Genomic DNA, 16,917 nt, shown 5'->3' with positions numbered 1-16,917 from the left:
ATTAACAGGGGGTTTGAGTTTAAGAGCCGTGGGGTTATGCTGCAACTATACCGGATGTTGGTGAGACCACATTTGGAATATTGTGTGCAGTTCTGGTCACCTCACTATAAGAAGGATGTGGAAGCATTGGAGAGAGTGCAGAGGAGATTTACCAGGATGCTGCCTGGTTTGGAGGGTAGGTCTTATGAGGAAAGGTTGAGGGAGCTGGGGCTTTTCTCTTTGGAGCAGAGGAGGGTGAGAGGTGACTTAATAGAGGGTTATAAGATGATGAGAGGGATTGATAGAGTGGACGTGCAGAGACTATTTCCTCGGGTGGGTGTAGCTGTTACTAGGGGGCATAACTATAAGGTTCATGGTGGGAGATATAGGAGGGATGTCCGAGGTAGATTCTTTACTCGGAGAGTGGTTGGGGTGTGGAATGCACTGCCTGCTGTGATAGCGGAGTCGGACACTTTAGGGACTTTCAAGCAGTTATTGGATAGGCACATGGAGCACACCAGAATTATAGGGAGTGGGATAGCTTGATCTTGGGATTGGACATAGCTCGGCACAACATTGAGGGCCGAAGGGCCTGTACTGTGCTGTAATGTTCTATGTTCTAAATTGCCCCTTAGTGTCCAAAGATGTGCAGGTTAAGAAGATTGGCCATGCTAAATTACCCCTTTCTGTCCAAAAATGTGCAGGTTAGCTGCATTGGCCATGTTAAATTGCCCCTTAGTATCCAAAGATGTACAAATTTAGCTGGATTGGCCATGCTAACTTGTCCCTTAGTGTCCAAAGATGTGCAGATTAGACAGATTAGCCATGGTAAATGTGCAGGGTTACAGTGAAAAAGTGAGTAAGATACTTTTTTGGAGAGTTGGTGCAGATTTGATGAGCCGAATGGCCTCTTTCTATGGTTCGATAGTTCTATATAAAGGGTTGTGAAGGGGACAAGAGAGAACTTGTAACAATGAATGAGAAGGAAAGAGAAGCCACATTGAACTGAAGCCCGGGTGACCTTCACAGGCCTAGTGTGGTTTGCCCAGTGTAAACCTCTTCAAAGAACCTTATCATATTCTCTGCAAACTCATTGATACTGTTCTCATCAGATGTGTATGTGTGTCAAGGTGGGCGGGGCAGAGTTATATCCTGTTGAAACAATAAGTTTCAGATAGGCTCCAGGTCACTGAAGCCCTTCGCCTGACAGCTGACAAAAGGCCTATTTACATATGGCTGCAAATACAGATTCATCAGCGATTGCTGCTCCTTCTGAGCCAAGCCTCTCCATCGTTCCGAACCAACCTGTCCCCGTTCCCGGTGGAACGGAGAGTTGGGGGAACTGGGGCTCCTTTCTGCTGTGGCAGTGCGCTCGTTCTGACACAGCTGCCGGTTTTACTGCCGTGCGGAGATTCCCACTAAACCTGGGGGGTGGTGGGGGGGAGCCTCTGCCGAGGTGTGATGAGAAACGGCCGCGGAGCGAGGTTTTTCCAGCCAACACACACAGAGGGACTTTCAAAACCCTCGGACTGTCTGGTAACTGTGTCAGACTGCAACATGGCCAATGTATATAATTTAAACAGAACTGTACTCTCTGTTAATGATCGAATGCTTGTAATGTTCCCACAGCCCTACTGAAGAACCACCATGTGCCCCTCAATCTCTGCAGAAAGTGTGAATTTCATTGCGCCTTCCTTTTTTGACAATACCTTCGCCTCGAGGTATTTTTAAAGTATATTTTTGCAACAGAATAATGCTGTTACTGGGACAATGGGATTCTCCCCTCCCGCCATCCTGAGGGAAGATTTCACTTTCTCGGAGACATTTTTCCCCAAAAGACCAAAGGATATAGGAGCAGCATTAGGCCATTCAGCCCATCGGGTCTCCTCCACCATTCAACCACGCTGATATTTTTCTCATCCCCATTCTCCTGCCTTCTCCCTGTAACTCTTGATCCCCTTATTGACCAAGAGCCTATCAATCTCTGTCTTAAAGACACTCAATGACCTGGCCTCCACAGCCTTCTGTAGCAATGAATTCCACAGACTCACCACTCTCTTTTCTTTTCATCTCAGTTTTAAAGGAGCGTCCCTTCACTCTGAAGTTGTGCCCTCGAGTTCTAATCTCTCCCACTAGTGGAAGCATCTTCTCCACGTCCATTCTATCTAGGCCAGCCAATTTACGCACAGCAAGCTCCCACAGAATAGTGCTAAATTTGAGTTAAGTTTAAGTTTATTAATGTCACAAGTAGGCTTACATTAACACTGCGATGAAGTTACTGTGAAAATCCACACTCCGGTGCCTGTTCGGGCAAACTGAGGGAGAATTTAGAATGGCCAATGCACCTAACCAGCACGTCTTTCGGACTGTGGGAGGAAACCGGAGCACCCAGAGGAAAGCCACGCAGACACGGGGAGAATGTGCAAACTCCACACAGTCACCTAAGCTGGGAATCGATCCCATATCCCTGGCGTTGTGAGGTAGCAATGCTAACCACTATGCCATCCCAAAATTGCGTGCTCAAGTCCCTAAGACTTGAATGCAGAATCTTCTGACTCATAGGCAACTATGTTGCCCACTGAGCTGTGCGATTTAATAGCCAGATCTGGTGTTTTTGTGAGGCTGGTTTGAGGAATAAATATTGGTCAGAACACTGGGCTGGTCTCTCCTCTGCTCTTCTCAAAGTAATGTCAGTCCATCTCTCACACCTGCCTGAATGGGCAGATGGGGCCTGAGTTTAACATCTCATTCAATAGATTGCACCTACATAAGAACTAGGAGCCGGAGTAGGCCCTCTGGCCCGTCCAGCCTGCTCCGCCATTCAATAAGATCATGGCTGGTCTTTTCATGGACTCAGCTCCACTTACCCACCCACTCACCATAACCCTTAATTCCTTTACTGTCCAAAAATTTCTCCAATTTTGCCTTGAAAACATTCAATGAGATAACCTCAACTTCTTCGCTGGGTGGGGAATTCCACAACCCTTTGGATGAAGTGGTTCCTCCTCAAATCAGTCCTAATTCTGCTCCCCCTTATTTTGAAGCTTTGCCCTTTAGTTCTGGTTACACCCGCCAGTGGGGACAATCTCTCTGCTTCCATCTTATCTATTCCCTTCATTATTTTTCTTCTCATTATGTTTCTATAAGATCCCCTCATTCTTCTAAATTCCAGTGAATATGGTCCCAGTCTACTCAGTCTGTCCTGATAATCCAGCCCTTTCAACTCCAGGATCAACCCAGTGAATCTTCTCTGCACCTCCCCCCAGTGCCGAATGGCCTTTCTCAAGTAGGCAAGGTGAGAATTTTAAAAGTGAGATATTCTTGGACCAAAAGCCAATGTAGATGACCGAGAATGGGACACAGCGAGAGACAAAGACATGTGTAACTTTCAGCATGAGTTTCTTTCTACTTTGCCCAGACTGTTCAAAGCACCCCCTTATTTAATACTCCCCAAAATACAAACACACACACACATTTACGTACATGCACGCACACACATATATACACATGAGCACACACAGATGCACATACACACATACATGTACACACACACATAGAGTCATAGAGATCTACAGCATGGAAACAGGCCCTTTGGCCCAACTTGTCCATGCTTCCCTTTTTTTAAAAACCCCTAAGCTAATTCCAGTTGCCCACATTTGGTCCATATCCCTCTATACCCATCTTACCCATGTAACTGTCTAAATGCTTTTTAAAAGACAAAATTGTACCCGCCTCTAACTACTGCCTCTGGCAGCTTGTTCCAGACACTCACCACCCTCTGTGTGAAAAGATTGCTCCTCTGGACACTTTTGTATCTTTTCCTTCTCACCTTAAACCTATGCCCTCAAATTTTAGACTCCCCTAACTTTAGGAAAAGCTATTGACTATTTAGCTGATCTGTGCCCATCATTATTTTATAGACCTCTATAAGATCACCCCTCAGCCTCCTACGCTCCAGAGAAAAATGTCCCAGTCTATCCTCCTCTCCTTATAACTCAATGTATCAAATCCTGTTAGCATCCTAGTAAATCTTTTCTGCACTCTTTCTGGTTTAATAATATCCTTTCTATAATTGGGTGACCAGAACTGCACACGGCATTCTAAGTGTGGCCTTACCAATGTCTCGTACAACTTCAACAAGATGTCCCAACTCCTGTATTCAATGTTCTGACCGATGAAACCAAGCATGCCAAATGCCTTCTTCACCACTCTGTCCACCTGTGATTCCACTTTCAAGGAGCTATGAACTGTAACCCGAGATCTCTTGGTTCTATAACTCTCCCCATGCCCTACCATTAACTGAGTAAGTCCTGCCCTGGTTCAATCTACCAAAATGCATCATCTCGCATTTGTCTAAATTAAACTCCATCTGCCATTCGTCAGCCCACTGGCCCAATTGATCAAGATCCCATTGCAATTGGAGGTAACTTTCTTCACTGTCCACTATGCCACCAATCTTAGTGTCATTTGCAAACTTATTAACCATGCCTCCTATATTCTCATCCAAATCATTAATACAAATGACAAATAACAGTGGGCCCAGCACTGATTCCTGAGGCACACCGCTGGTCACAGGCCTCCAATTTGAAAAGCAACCCTCTACAACCACCCTCTGTCAATAAGCCAATTTTGTATCCATTTAGATATCTTGCCCTGAATCTCATGAGATTTAACCTTCTGCAACAACCTACCATGCGGTACCTTGTCAAAGGTCTCGCTAAAGTCCATGTAGACAACATCAACCGCACTGCCCTCATCTATCTTCTTGGTCACCCCTTCAAAAAACTCAATCAAATTTGTGAGACATGATTTTCCACTCACAAAACCGTGCTGACAGTCCCTAATCAGTCCTTGCGTCTCTAAATGCCTGTAGATCCTGTCTCTCAAAGTACTTTCCAACAACTTACCCACCATAGATGTGAGGCTCCCCGGCCTGCAATTTTCCCTGCAGCCCTTTTTAAACAAACACACGCACCCACACGCACGCACGGACACACGCACACGTGCACGCACACACACATAGACACATGCGCACAAACACACAGACGCACATACACACGTGCACGTACACACACACACACACACACACGCACACACACCGTTCCCACAAGTCGGCCTATCTTGCTGATTCAGGTCAGTCAGTTGTTAGCTGTGCAAGTATCCTTCACATGCAATTAGGGATGTTAATTTTTATTACCTTGTACAAACACGAGGTTGTTAGCAATCATAAAAAGATTGTTCTGGTTCACGGGGCCCTGGGTTTTACAGTGCTGTTCCCTCTCAGCGGTTACTGAGCTGGTTACTGAGTGTGCATCTGGCTATCCAGTCACATTCCCAATCAACTGGAACAGGTTTTTTTTCTCTCTCCCTGTTTTTTTTTTACGACTGCTCAGGGCCTTGGGATTTGTGTGGGAGCAATAAAAACTAAGAGCCCTAATCGCATCAGGGCAATCCTGCAAAATCACCAGGAATTTCAGAGAGAGAGAGAGAGAGAGAGAGGCACTGTGAACATTTACGGACTTCAGAATTCCCTTTGGCTGCAGCCAAGTGGGTAGGGAAATGCCAGCCTGCCGGCACCTGGTCAAAGGCTGCTTATCACCCTACCCATTTCCTGTGGTTGTGAATTTGCTAGAAAGAGAGGCGTGTTGTCGAATCTTTTCGCCTTGCACTCATCAGGACAAGAATATCAAATTTCAAACAATCGCAACAATTTATACTCCTGGAGAAAAGGGCACCTACTGTTTGGCAAATAATCTCTGATCGGCTCTGATGTTGCCACAGAGGAAGAAATGGGTAACATTAGACCCCTCCCATGATCCCAGGTAATACAAAAAAAGTGCAGGGCTAGAACATGTTCCTTTTGTTTTCAGAGAACGAGTCTCTGTGTGTGACTGTGTGTCTCTTCCCCCATGTGTAAATGAGCCACATTATGGGCTTGACTGATTATCTCAAATGGGTTGTTAATGTGGCTCTTAGCACAGTTAGGATTGTTCCACAAGTGCTGCCCAGTCACAGAATCACATCTCACAGTTGACGTTTTGTAGGGATTGCATCCCTGAAATTCATTGGCCACTACTGGCACCAGGGAAACAAGAAAATTGGATCAGTTTGGTTTGATTGTTCTCACTCTTGCCTCCAAGTCAGTTGTAGGCTCGATCGAGGCTTCAGCCTAGTTAATAGGGGGGGGCTCTCTCCCGGGTGAGATGTTAATCTAAGGCCCTGCTCAGTTGAATGCTAAAGAACCCAGTGACTGTTATTTCTAACTTTGCTTGAGATGTGGAATCCTCTGCCTCCAGAAGGCCTGCTGGGTTTTGTTGAGTGAGGGTTTCGAGGAAGGTGGAGGGTAAATGGAGTTGAGGCACTGATCAACCTTCACCTAATTAAATGGCAGAACTGGCCTGAGGGGCCAAATGGACTCCTCCTCTTTCTAATGCTCTTAGAAATGCAGGACACTCTCGCTGGGCCACATTCACGGTTGTGGGATCTTGCTGTGTAGAAACATGTTTTCCCAAATAACAGCAGTCACTGGGTCAGGATAATGCACTAAAAGTGAAACAGTTTGAGAGGCCGGGGCCTTAGAATCTCTACCTGCTCCTCTATCTTCATGATTGTCCACACAAATGGTCTTTTGTAAGGATGGGGCCTTGCATGGGGAAATTCATTCCTGGGGAATCATAGAATCTCTACAGCACAGGAAGAGACTGTTCGGCCCATCGAGTCCACAATCCCACCCTATTTCCGTAACCCCACACATTTACCCAGCTAATCCTCCAACGCTCGGGTCAATTTAGTATGGCCAATCATCCCCGGACTGTGAGAGGAAACCGGAGCACCCGAAGGAAACCCACGCAGACACGGGGAGAACATTCAAACACCACACAGGCAGTGACTCGAGGCTGGGAATCGAACCCCGAGTCCCTGGCGCTGTGAGGCAGCAGTGCTAACCACAGTGCCACAGTGTCACACCTAATTAGTGGAATCTGAATTCAATTAATAAATCTGGAATTGAAAACAAGTATCAGTGACGGTGACCATGAAACCATTTGTTGATTGTTGTAGAAACCCATCGAGTTCACTAATACCCTTTAGGAAAGGAAATCTGCCATCCTTATCTGGTCTGGCCTATATCTGACTCCAGACTCACAGCAATGTGGTTGACACTGCGCTGTTCAAAGCCACTCAATTCAAAGGCAGTTAGGGATGGGCAGCAATTGCTGGGTCTTGTCAGAGATGCCTACATCCCCTGAAAGGATAAGAGATTTAAAACAAGAATTCTCCTTTGTGATGGTGCTAGAAGGTGGTGTTATACCATCACACATGCCCCTATTTGATGTGAGTGTTGTAACATGAACAGTGACTCCACCTTTGCACTGTGACCCCAGTCAGGGCCAATACTACAAAGAGACAAGTCCATTTACAACAGGAAGGTTTGCAAGTTCACCTGAAACAGTGTTATCCAGAAGGAAGGCCAGGTATCCTCCTTGAATGATGGGCATCATCAATAGGGCAAGGAGAAAGATGTCCAGGCTCCGTACACCTACACAGAACAATCCGGAAAGACAGAAGGAAAGCTATTATTAACCTTTGTTTAATAAAGAACTTCCATTTATATATCACCTTCACTACCTCAAGAAACTAGGGCGGCGCAATGGTACAGTGGTTAGCACTGCTGCCTCACAGCGCCGGGGACCCGGGTTCAATTCCCAGCTTGGGTCACTGTCTGTGTGGAGTTTGCACATTCTCTCCATGTTTGTGTGGGTTTCCTCCGGGTGCTCCGGTTTCCTCCCACTGTCCAAAGATGTGCAGGTTAGGTTAATTGGCCGAGCTAAATTGACCCCCGTGTTAGAGGATTAGCAGGGTAAATATGTGGGGTCATGGGAATAGGGCCTGGGTGGGATTGTGTTTGGTGCAGACTCGATGGGGGTAAAGGGATATGGGGAGGAAGGGGGGATCAGGATATCAAATTTGATGATCAGCCGTGAACATAATGAACGGTGGAGCAGGTTTGAAGGCCTGAGTGGTCTTTCCCTATTTCTAGTTTCTATGTCCAAACTGAGAAGGTCTCAGTTAAATGTCTGGTACAAAAGGCAGCACCTCTGATAGTGCAGCGCTCCCTCCTATACTGGAGAGTTAATCTAGAACCTGCCCTCGTGTCTCTGGAGTGGGTTTTGAACCCACAATCTCCTGTCTCAGAAGCAAGCGACAGTTTATGAAGTGCAACAACAACTGATATCTATATAGCACCTTTAAATGCAATGAAACTGCTTCACGAGGGCTTAACAAAACAAATGGTGACTTCGTGCCTCACCAGGAGATACCAGGTGACCAAAAGCTCAGTCGGAGAGGGGGGTTTGGAGGAGTGTCTTGAGGGCAGAAAATGAGGTAGAGAGGTTCAGGGAGGGAATCCCAGAGCTTAGGGCCCAGGCAAGCGAAGGCATAGCCACCACTGGCAGGGAAATGAAGATCAGAGTTACTGTTAAAAAATAAATTAACAATGGAAATTTCAGCAGGAGCCTGCATCACCATTCAATATGATCATGGCTGATCATGCACTTTCAAATCCCACTCCCACTTTCTCTCCAAATCCCTTGATCCCTTTAGCTAGGAGGGCCATGTCCAGCTCCCTCTCCAGACTCCCATCCATTGACTCTGTCTATACGTCCCGCTGCCTCGGAAAAGCAGCCAGCATAATTAAGGGCCCCACGCACCCCGAGCATTCTCTCTTCCACCTTCTTCTGTCGGGAAAAAGATACAAAAGTCTGAAGTCATGTACCAACCGACTCAAGAACAGCTTCTTCCCTGCTGCCGTCAGACTTTTGAATGGTCCTAACTCACACCAGAGTTGATCTTTCTCTGCACCCTAGCTGTGACTGTAACACTATTTTATGCACTCTCTCGTTTCCTTATCTATGTACGGTATGTTTTGTCTGTACAAAACAATACTTTTCACTGTACACTAATACATGTGACAATAATAAACCAAAATGAAATCAAACATTGAACATATTTAATGAACTGTCTTCCTGTGGTAGAGAATTCCACAGGTTCACAACTCTCTGAGTGAAGACATTCTTCCTCATCTCAGTCCTGGATGGCTTACCCATTACCCTTAGACTGTGACCCCTAGTCTGGTAGCTTGTACATGCATACAAACAAATGAATTAAGAGCTTGAATAGGCCATTCGGCCCCTTGGGCTTGCTGCTTCATTCAATATGATCTGATTGTGACTGTAACTGCGCTTCCCTGTCTCTCCCTGATAATCACTGACTACCTTGTTAATCAGGAAATTATCAAACTCAACCTGAAACATATTCAATGATGCTGCCTCAGTGGTTCCACTGTCCAATTGTTGGAATCCCAACAGTCTAAATTAGCATGAACCAATAGGACAAGAAGAAACATGCCTTTTCTCAAATCTCTCAACGTTTTCCCTCCTTAAATTTCATGTCAGCTGTTTCTTTACCGGCTTTTCAATGACAGCTACAGCATGGGGTTAGATGCAGAGTAAATGTGAAGAGTCTGCAGAAGGATCTAGATAGGCTGGGCGAATGGGCCAGGAAATGGCAAATGGAATTTAATGTTGGCAAGTGTGAAGTGGTCCACTTTGGTAGGAATAATGGTAGGAAGGACTATTACTTACGGGGCAAAAAACTGCAGCAGGCGACGGTGCAGAGGGACCTCGGGGTCCTTGTGCATGAGTCGCAAACACCCAGCTTGCAGGTGCAGCAGGTGGTCAGGAAGGCGAATGGGATGCTGGCCTTCATAGCGAGGGGGATTGAATATAAAAGTAGGGAGGTCTTGCTGCAGCTGTATAGGGCATTGGTGAGGCCGCAGCTGGAGTACTGTGTGCAGTTTTGGGCGCCGCACCTGCGCAAAGATATTTTGGCCTTGGAGGGAGTGCAGAGGAGGTTTACTAGGCTGATACCGGAGTTGAGGGGGTTGAGCTATGAGGAGAGGCTGAATAAACTGGGCTTGTACTCGTTAGAGTTTAGAAGAATGAGGGGAGATCTCATTGAGACATATAAGATGATGAATGGGATGGATACGATAGAGGTGGAGAGACTCTTCCCACTCAAAAAAGACAGTAGGACTAGGGGGCACAGCCTCAAGATAAAAGGGGGGCGGTTTAGAACGGAGTTGAGGAAGAACTTCTTCACTCAAAGGGTGGTGAATCTCTGGAATTCTCTGCCCGTTGAAGTGGTGGAGGCTACCTTGCTAAATATTTTTAAGACGCGGGTTGATGGGTTTTTGATAAGACAGGGGATTAAGGGTTATGGGGAGAGGGCGGGAATGTGGAACTGAGCCGCGACAGATCAGCCATGATCTTATTGAATGGCGGGGCAGGCTCGAAGGGCTAGATGGCCTACTCCTGCTCCTATTTCTTATGTTCTTATGTACACTGTCCCCCATCAAACACTCCCAGGACAGGTACAGCACAGGGTTAGATACAGAGTAAAGCTCCCTCTACACTGTCCCCCATCAAACACTCCCAGGACAGTTACAGCACGGGGTTAGATACAGAGTAAAGCTCCCTCTACACTGTCCCCATCAAACACTCCCAGGACAGGTACAGCACGGGGTTAGATACAGAGTAAAGCTCCCTCGACACTGTCCCCATCAAACACGTGTTTGAAGAAACATTTTTATAAATGAAAGCAGCAACAGAAATGGTTTAATTTGCGAATGTAGCTTCGACCTTGAGAAAGACTCAACTTTAACTGTGAGCAAAACAAAATGCATATCAGCTCAGCCTCACAACATTGTGTACTTACACATTGTTCGGAGTTACTTTATTACCTGTTACAATGTAATCGGGGTGTCGGATGAACCAATGAGGGGTGAGCAGAGCCATGAACATGGTAAAGCCGATGATGAAAATATTCCTGCCCGAGTCGATGTTGGTGTACTGGAAATACGAGACTCCGACAGACACGGCCATTGTGTATGTGACACTGAGTACTCCACCTGTACAGAGTCAAGAGGTAACTCACTCGCAAAGTCAAACATGAGGCTCCAAATCACACAAATCTGATCATAACAACCCCTTAAATATAATACACCCCTCCCCATTATAAAAGGGCACAGTGATTGTCACTGCGGCCTCACAGCGCCAGGGACCCGGGTTCGATTCCCGGCATGGGTCACTGTCTGTGTGGAACTTGCACATTCTCCCCATGTCTGCGAGGGTTACTTCAGGGTGCTCCAGTTTCTTCCCACAGTCCAAAGATGTGCGGGTTAGGTGGATTGGCCATGCAAGAGTGCCCCTTAGTGTCAGGGGGGACTGGCTAGGGTAATTGCAAGGGGTTATGGGGATAGAGCCTGGGTGAGAATGTGGTTGGTGCAGACTCGATGGGCCAAATGGCCTCCTTCTGCACTGTTTGATTCTATAAAACACCCTATTGAGGCAACACACTCGTACAACACTTACCCTTCTAGATAACACACCCCCTTCAATACAACACTCTTCACCAATATTACAGGCTCCTGTGATAACACAGAACATTTGGTTTGGAGGCATGAATTCTATCCTGCACTACTGGGCCCCACTCGGGCTATCGACAGAGGCAGCGTGAGACTCACCGTGGATGGCAGCTGGGATGGTTGTCAGGAAATACGTCAACTTGGCAGACATCCCGACCAGAATGCACAGCAGGGCTGCGATCTGAACTGAATGTCGAGATTCTGCCTGTTGGAAGAAGAGGAGAGTGTCAACATCGGCACAAAGACAGTGGGTCCCATGTAGCAATACTCCCAAAGAATTCAGAAATCATCGGCAACTTTAACTCAGTCAAACGTCGCAAAGCACTTTTTAAAATTCATTCCTGGGACATGGGTGTCGCTGGGCTGGGCCAGCATTTACTGCCCATCCCTAGTTACCTGAGGGCAGATGGGAGTCAACCACATTGCTGCGGTTCTGGAATCACATGGAGGCCAGAGCAGGTAACGATGGCAGATTTACTTCCCCTAAAGAACATTAATGAATCAGGTGGGTCTTTCTGACAATCGGCAATGGCTTCACGGTCATCATCTTAATTCCACCATCTGCTGTGGCAGGATTCGAATCCGAGTCCCCAGAACATTAACTGAGTTTCTGGATTAGTAGTCCAGCGATAATACCACTGGGCCATTGCTTACCCACCACCTCATATGAGTATTCTCTGACACGGCTTGGCATGGAGGTAGGTCTTAACGAGCAACTTAGAGAGAAAGAGAGAGAGAATGGGAGAGAGTGAGAGAGAGAGAGAGAGAGAAAGAGAGGTAGAGAGGCACAGAGATCCAGAGTAGAATTGGTTTCAGGAGAAATTCCAGGATTTAGTGTCTGGACACAGAAGGCAAAGGCTGGAAATTTTCGAATGATGGAATTCTGGAACATGTAAGAGACTAGAATTAGAGGAGCGTAGAGATCTTGAAGGGTAGGAAGAGGCGACAGAGATTGCAGTGGGGGGTAACACTATGGAGAGATTTGAAACCAAATTTCAGAATTTATAAATTGTAGGAGATCTCTCTGACCAGATGAGATGAGCTCATGGGCTTGTGTCTGTGATATTGGTGGTAGAGGCAACATTAATTGTGTTACGATGCGGAGGTTGCCCTCTTTTGAGACGTAACACTGAATCCCCCAAAGAGGAATACATCGCCTCATAATCTGTTAAAGGTGTGTGGGGAGGTGTGAACTGTCCTTCAGTGATGTTTAGTGGGTAATTAACAGAAATATCCAACACTCATATTAAAATAAACATTTAACTATTTATTTATGTAACTAACTGGGAGCTTTAACGAAGCAAGTAATGTACCAAATAAAATAAGATTCTACTGGGATGCTGTTCAAATAAATACAAGGACCATTCATTAGCAAAAAATTAATAATAGAATTTAATCACTCAAAAATATATTCAACAAGGTTTTGTGTCTTTCAGAACCTTCAGGAGTTTGTCAGTTGATTTCACTGTTTGTAAATTCTTTTTGATTTGGTACCTTTCGCTGGTTAAATGGTGAGTTCTCTTAAGAGATGTCTGAAGCTGGCAGGGTGGAGAGCTGCTTCCTCCCTCTTGAGACTTGAGAGGTGGCAGTTGTTATCTCCTCTGTTTTCCCCCTTGCACACTCTTTTATACCTAATCTTTGATAGGTTATTAATTGATAACCTATCAATTATCCTACAATAGGATTGGTCTGCTGTTGCCAACAACATCAAATTCAAATCTTATAGGTTCTTGGTAGCTGAGTGCTTGCTTTAAATTGATTGAGCAAAATTTCAATACAAAAATGTTGTCTTTGTCAAGACGGCTGCTTGACTTTTTTGATACAAATGTTTCCGCTTGGATTCTGGATGTACTTTCCATTTTAAACCTGTAACCACTAAAACAAAAGACCAACTTTTAAGGAACCACGCAATGTTTTTCCTTCCTGTAGCATTTTTACAATTTTTTACATCTTTATCGACATCACATTCCAACTTCACAAACTCAAATTTGCGACAATTAGGACAAGTGAAAATGAAGTATTGCAGCCATTGATGTGTTTCCATTCAGTGTCAATCAGAAACCAGTGTATCTATTCTCTCGGTATGTTTAATTGCATTCTCAGGCAAGTTGAACGTTGTGGGACTTGTCACAGGGCACTGTGTCCTTACTGAATTATTCACTCTGCCAATCATGTGATTCTAGACCCATCCATCTATTCAATGAGATATCAGGAAGATCCTTGCATTTATATAGCATCTTTCATCTGAATTTCCCAAAGCACTTTACAACCAATCAAGTACTTTGGATTTGAAGTGTAGTTCCATCGAATCCCTCCAAAGTAGAAGGAGGCCATTCAACCCATCAAATCTCCATCCGCCTTCCAAAAGAACACTTTGGATAGGCCTACTACCCTGTCACCCTACACATCAGAACACAAGAACTAGGAACAGGAGTAGGTCATCTGGCCTCTCGAGCCTGCTCTACCACTCAATAAGATCACAGCAGGTCTTTTTGCAGACTCAGCTCCACTTACCCACCCCCTCACCATAACCCTTAATTCCTCCATTGTTCAAAATTTATCTATCCTTGCCTTAAAAACCATTCAACGAGATGCTGCCAGACCCTATTGAGTTAATCCAGTTTTGACTTGAGTTCTCCTGGCCAATATCCATCACTTGACAAGCATTGCTTAAAGAGCCAATTCCTGGCTCATTTATCACATCGCGGTTGTGAGATTTTGTCCTGCGTAAATTGGCTGCCGCATTTCCTGCACCAGGGGCGGGATTTTCCCAGCTCTTCCCGCCAACGGGATCTTCCGGTCTAGCTGAAAGCGACCCATGATGGGCAAGCCATGCAGAACGCCATGGACTTTGGTGGGCCTGGGGGGTCCCACTGGCGGCTGACTCTGCCAAGGGAAGATCTGCTGTGGCAGAGGGGGGGACAGGGGAGGTGGGCGCTGGAAAATTCCGGCCTGTAACACTTCAAAAGGCGATGGGCGTTCCCAACTCCATATCCTCCTTCGTTTCCCTATTCACCTCAGGATGATGCTTCACGGAATATTATTGCATGGATAAGGCAACTCCATCCACAGTAAGGACAATGGAGACCCGTGTTTGCGTGCAGAAAGGGTAAGCCACACAAGAGCAGCCCGGTTGGAACTCTGCCTCAAAGACTTGTCTCCTTGCGCGGGAGAGATGGTGGATAACGCTCTCACACTTATATCTGAGTCTCCTCATGGGGCTCAGTGCCCTGTGAATATTTTCCAAGGGCGTTTCCATTTATTGCCACGAGTTTCCCTCAACCATATGACGAGGCCCCTGTAAAACAGTCATGTTCCAATTATCACTGCCAATAAACATTCCTGGTGGTGTGTGGCACTGTCTCCGCATACCTTTGACACTTGACTTCCTTGTCAGTGTGTTAAAGGTTATTGGCCGTAGTTGAATTACTCGGAGTAATATTGTTTATCATTTGATGCAGGGAGTTGTTATTCTTCCTTGATTAGCTGTTTCACTGGCTCCGTCCCTCAGTTGCATTTTTATTGTCGACATCTACCTTTTACATGGCTGCCCCGTCATTTCTATCTCTACAGTTGTCCCATCCGCTCCCATCCATTGACTCTGTCTACACTTCCCGCTGCCTTGGCAAAGCAGCCAGCATAATTAAGGACCCCACGCACCCCGGACATTCTCTCTTCCACCTTCTTCCGTTGGGAAAAAGGTACAAAAGTTTGAGGTCACGTATCAACCGACTCAAGAACAGCTTCTTCCCTGCTGCTGTCAGAGTTTTGAATGGACCTACCTCGCATTAAGTTGATCTTTCTCTACACCCTCGCTATGGCTGTAACACTACATTCTGCACGTTTCCTTCTCTATGAACGGTACACTTTATCTGCATAGCACGCAAGAAACAACTCTTTTCACCGTATGTTAATACACGTGACCATAATAAATCAAATCAAATATTCCTGACTCTCTGTCAACTGGTAAGCTGGGGTGGTTGGGGTTCTGCACAAAGGCCTCATCCTTCTGCTCAAATTCCCACATGCCAGGACTCTATGGAGCTGGTGGATGGGACATTGTCAGTCAAAGACTCAGGGGAATTCTCCAAGGGAACTTTCATTCAAATCCCACCATGGCAGGTGGTGAAATTTGAAATCAATAAAAAACGTGGAATTAAAAGTCTGATGGTAACTGTGAAAAAATTGTTGACTGTCGGAAAGGCATAGAACCCTACAGTGCAGAAAGAGGCCCTTCGGCCCATCGAGTCTGCACTGAACACAATCCCACCCAGGCCCTACCCCCGTATCCCTACATGTTATACCCACTAATCCCTAATAATGGAAAAACCCATCCGGTTCACTGTTATCCTTTAGGGAAGGAAGTCTGCCGCCCTGACTCAGCTTGGCCAACATGTGACTCCAAACCCACAGCAATGTGGGTAACCGCCCTCTGAAATGGCCATGAGACACTCAGTTCAAGGGGACAATCAGAATGGGCAATAAACGCTGGCCCAGACAGTGATGCCCATGAATGAATTACGAAAGGCTCCTCTAGCCCTTCAACCTCCCCAGGATCTCTTGTGCTCCTTCAATTCTGACACTTGTACAACCCCCAGTCTCATTGCACTGGCCCTGACTGCTGTGTTTTCAACTGCAGGGTTCCTTAGCGCTGGAACTCAACCCCTAAACCTCTTCATCTCTCACTCTTAGAGACACCCATTAAAAGCCTAAGGTAAAGTCTCTCCTGTTTGATCGTTGCTCAAGAGGCCCCCTACATTAAGTTTACTTTATTTATAATTTTTTTACTCCATCCTCCAGTTACAGAGTCAATGCTCAGAGTGGGCAGCAGAGTGGTGCAGTGGTTAGCACTGCTGCCTCACTTTATTTTTTTTAATATGATTTAATTTATTATTGTCACATGCATTAGAATACGGCCAAAAGTATTGTTTCTTGCGCACGCTACAGGCAAAGCATACCGTTCATAGAGAAGGAAATGAAAGAGTGCACCATGTAGTGTTACAGTCATAGCTAGGGTGTAGAGAAAGATCAACTTAATGCAAGGTAGGTCCATTCAAAAGCCTGACAGGGAAGAAGCTGTTCTTGTGTCAGTCGGTACGTGACCTCAGACTTTTATATCTTTTTCCTGACGGAAGAAGGTGGAAGAGAGAATGTCGGGGGTGCGTGGGGTCTTTAATTATGCTGGCTGTTTTTCTGAGGTAGCGGGAAGTCAATGGATGGGAGGCTGGTTTGTGTGACGGATTGGGCTGTCGTTCCTTAGTGCCAGGGACCCTGGCTTAATTCCAGCCTTGGGTCACCATCTGTGCAAAGTTTACACATTCTCCTCGTGTCTGCGTGGGTTTCCTCTGGGTGGTCAATTTTCCTCCCATAGTCCAAAGATGTGATGAGTTAGGTGGATTGGCCATAATAAATTGCCTGTAGTGTTAGGGAGACTAGCTACGGTAAATGAGGGTTAT

General features: G+C 46.0%; 1 protein-coding gene across 1 annotated transcript in view; it reads right to left on the bottom strand.

The window, feature by feature from the left end:
* Positions 1-16,917, bottom strand: part of slc23a3 (solute carrier family 23 member 3) — a 71,368-nt gene that overhangs the window by 16,110 nt on the left and 38,341 nt on the right. Inside the window, exons 9-11 of the mRNA XM_080198322.1 lie at positions 11,561-11,666; positions 10,778-10,945; positions 7,421-7,516 (exon numbers count right to left, since the gene is read on the bottom strand). Coding sequence (XP_080054448.1) covers positions 7,421-7,516; positions 10,778-10,945; positions 11,561-11,666 — 370 coding nt within the window. The remainder of the gene's footprint in view (positions 1-7,420; positions 7,517-10,777; positions 10,946-11,560; positions 11,667-16,917) is intronic.

This window comes from Carcharhinus amblyrhynchos, chromosome 11 (genome assembly GCF_965287045.1).
Source record: "Carcharhinus amblyrhynchos chromosome 11, sCarAmb.v2.hapA, whole genome shotgun sequence".
Classification (NCBI taxonomy): domain Eukaryota; kingdom Metazoa; phylum Chordata; class Chondrichthyes; order Carcharhiniformes; family Carcharhinidae; genus Carcharhinus; species Carcharhinus amblyrhynchos.
Note: the sequence above shows the minus strand (reverse complement) of the source record. Positions and strands in the feature narration are given on the sequence as shown.